The 3,544-nt window shown below is 33.2% G+C and overlaps 1 protein-coding gene across 1 annotated transcript; it reads right to left on the bottom strand.

Moving 5' to 3' along the window:
• Positions 1-969: 969 nt before the first annotated feature.
• Positions 970-2,018, bottom strand: LOC149222868 (taxadien-5-alpha-ol O-acetyltransferase-like). Its single transcript, XM_089387702.1, has 2 exons — positions 1,551-2,018; positions 970-1,434 (listed from the first exon to the last, which is right to left on the bottom strand). The coding sequence occupies exons 1-2, from the start codon at positions 2,016-2,018 to the stop codon at positions 970-972; spliced, it is 933 nt and encodes a 310-aa protein (XP_089243828.1).
• Positions 2,019-3,544: the final 1,526 nt, after the last annotated feature.

The raw sequence follows: 3,544 nt of genomic DNA, 5'->3' as shown, positions 1-3,544 counted from the left end.
GAATCTAATAAAAATATTATCAGCCATGAATAAGATGACCCACATGAAGTTTTACCCTAGTTGCCAATTTTAACAACAATTCCACAGTGAACAATAGGACACGGCGGCGACTAGGGGAATTTGTTTCAAAGGGAAACGCCTTACGGCGTAAATATCCATAGATATTAAAAAAGTTCATCTCATATTTTCAAGATTAAAAAAAACATAAAAATTAACTAACATATAATTTTATTTTAAATTATTGTCATTATATGAATAAGTTTGCATATTTTGAAATAATACATATAGAATTTTACTTTAATTATCAAAAGTTATCAAATTATTGTCATTATATGAATAAGTTTGCATATTTTGAAATAATACATATAGAATTTTACTTTAATTATCAAAAGTTATCAAATAGTTAGTGAGAATTTAATCTTCAACTATTATTAAGATATTCTATACAATTATTCCACCTAGGTAAATTCATATTGTCCACTTAATAATGACTACACACCTATATTTTGACAAAAAATAAACACACATATATAATATAATTAATATTATTGATTTAAATTAATATAGTTTAAAAATATATTAATGTAAATTTATCTTGACTCAAAATATATCTTAATTTTTTTTTTTTTTAAATATTACCCAAATTTGATATATATATATATATATATATATATATAATACATAAATGTTTTTAAAACAATTTTTTTTATTTGTTATTATTGCTAAAAATATATATATTAAATTTTTAAGATAAAATCCTAATTTTCCATACATTAATTATTGATGCTTAAATTAAAATTCTGAAAACTTATTTTAAAATAAATTTATTAACATAAATATATATTAAAATATTTTATTTATAAAAAATATTAAAAAATATTTACATATGTAGTTATTCTAGGTTTCGGATTTTTTTGATTTAAATCTAGCAAAAACAAATTTTGGGTTAGACTGTATTTTTTTTTTTTATTATTCCACCCCAAAGAGAAGCCTGACAGCTTGATCAAGAGGAATCCCCAGAGCCCTTGTTCTTACCCGCCAGGCCAACGCTGCTAACACTTCGAACGTGGTACAATGCTCCTTCAACTCTTCTGCGATGGGCTGCTTTATACTCTGTAAAACATCCGAGCTGAAGAAAAACGAAGCCAGTATTAGGTCTTCGGTTTTCACATTGGCCATCTGCTGCTGCATTGAGCAATTAGGGTTGACCATGAATCCACTTTCAAGGAGCTCATCATGCTGAAAACGGACCAGATGGGACTGCTGCTGGGGTTTCAGAAATTCCCTCTGCCATACTGCTTCAACGGACAGCTTCGTCTCTCCTCTCGCCATCTCTGCAAGTCCCATGAGAAACTGGGCTGCCCCTCGTCCGTCACACAGACTATGGTTGAAACTCACACCCACAACAAAACCCCCGCAATCGAAGCGAGTTACCTATTTTTGTCAAAACAGAAAACACACAAACGCAACAATCAAGATCAGCTCAGGTTGGAGTTGAGCGAATCCATTAAAATTGAGGAATAATGGCAAAGTAAGAGGAAAAATTTCACCTGAAAAATGAGAGGGGGTACGTCCTCGACTTGTGCAGTGAGCGGAAACTGAAAGAGCAGTTGCTCAAATGAAGGTTTCAGCTCCTCCAACTCGCCCAGCAGTGAAAGAGTGTTATGCGTGGAGGCTTCCACAAAGAGAGCGCCCTCTCCTGTGCACTCCACCTGCAGTTTTCGGCCGTCTTCGGTTCTCTTTACCCGGCCTGCAAGTGGGTAATAGTACACTAATACTCGTGACAGTGCATCCCTAACAACTTTCACAGGATTTGTGGTACCATAAATATTATTACAGTCATTGTTATACACAAGCAATGTATCGAATCTGCGCCTGACGATAAGATGGTCATCTAGATTGGAGAGATAGAGTGTGGTTCTGGGAGAAGGTTGGGAAGGCGGCACCATGACAGACCCCAAAACATTTACAGTCAGCTGAACTTGGGAGCAATATTCTTTCATATCAAGCTTCTCCATGGATGGAACTGGCTTCCTCCGTGTTCATTAACCGTTCTGTTATTCATTAACTTATTTCAGTTTTGGATCAACTACTAAAATTCGTTCAATCGTCTAACACACAAATCCACGGTGAACAATAGGACACGAAGACGGCGGGGGGAATTCGTTTCAAAGGGAAACACCTTACGGCATAATGATAATAACCTTTGTGAAATTTTTTTTCTAAAGATTATTGTCACCTTTTTAGTCTGATCTATTTGTTGTGAATTGATTTAGTTTATGCGGGTTTAAAAAGTGTCTGCAATGATCATGACTTAATTGTAATTCATATGCAGAATATTGAATGGTTTTAATATAAGATTAATTTTATATTCTTATCATTCACACACATGCACATAAGCTGAATCAATTGAGATCATTTTACTCCTCCAGGATAGGTGTTTCACTTTTGTTTGCATGAGATTTGTTAGTTGTTCATTTATGGTTATTCGATTACATTTAGATTAGTCTTAGTTTATATTTTTAATGTGTTTAAGTTTTAATCATTTTAGAGACTCACCTGAGAAACAAACCAAGTCTCCTTTCACGGAGCAAAAACATTCTTTCCTGTTAATTCCATTTACATAAATTTTTGGACATCATGTTTTTCATTTGTACATATGTGTATTTGCATAGATTAAATGGTAGATGCTTTCTCATTGTTTTTATATATATCCCATTGCATGCATTTAGTATAGTTGTTGCATTTCCCTTGTCTTTTCCTTTCATGAGAGGAAGCGGCCAAAGGATAACAGCCTATAAACCCATCAGGGCTGACTATTCCAAACGACTTGGGTTGTGTGAAGAGCCTTAGTCTAGATCACTCCATCCTTGCTGACAAGGGTGTAACATAAAAATCACGTCAAAAAAATGGCGCTAAAAGGAGGGCCTAAGGAAAATTTAATTGAGTAGATCATTAAACCCTTAGTCTCTATAATTTCAAATTTGTTTTTATTCCTTTTAGTGTCATTGTAATTGAAAAATTGGCCTCACAGAGTCTTAGTTTTTGAATGTTTTTAAATTTCTCATGGCTCCTTTCCCAACCTTTTTTTGGAGCATTCTTTTAGTTCTTTCCAACCTACTAGGAGCATAAAGAGGAAGTCAAATATTTTTCAAAGCAAAGATTTGATGGTGAGGATGAAAATGTTTATGCTCTTGTACATCTTCGTCATTTTCTGTTTGTATGTAAATCTTTTGGAGATTTTACTGATGAGGAGTTGTTTCAGTTGTTTACTCTTACTTTCCAGGGGAGAATAAAAAATTGGTTCAAATCATTGCCACCTATGTCTATCCATTTGTGGAACCAATTTTCTGAAATAATTTTTAGTGCTCATCAAGTTTATGATTATGATTCATTGTATTAAGAAATTAATGGTTTATCTATGGATGAAAATGAATCATTGCAAATATTTTCTTCTAGATTTATTGTACTTTGTCAAAGGTTTCATTTAGAATATTTGTCCCCTAGGAATGAGCTAGATTTGTGGTTTCTTAATCTTGTTCTC

Source organism: Pinus tabuliformis, chromosome Q, assembly GCF_031772625.1.
Source record: "Pinus tabuliformis cultivar Carrire ecotype Pingquan chromosome Q, CPIR1, whole genome shotgun sequence".
Classification (NCBI taxonomy): domain Eukaryota; kingdom Viridiplantae; phylum Streptophyta; class Pinopsida; order Pinales; family Pinaceae; genus Pinus; species Pinus tabuliformis.
Note: the sequence above shows the minus strand (reverse complement) of the source record. Positions and strands in the feature narration are given on the sequence as shown.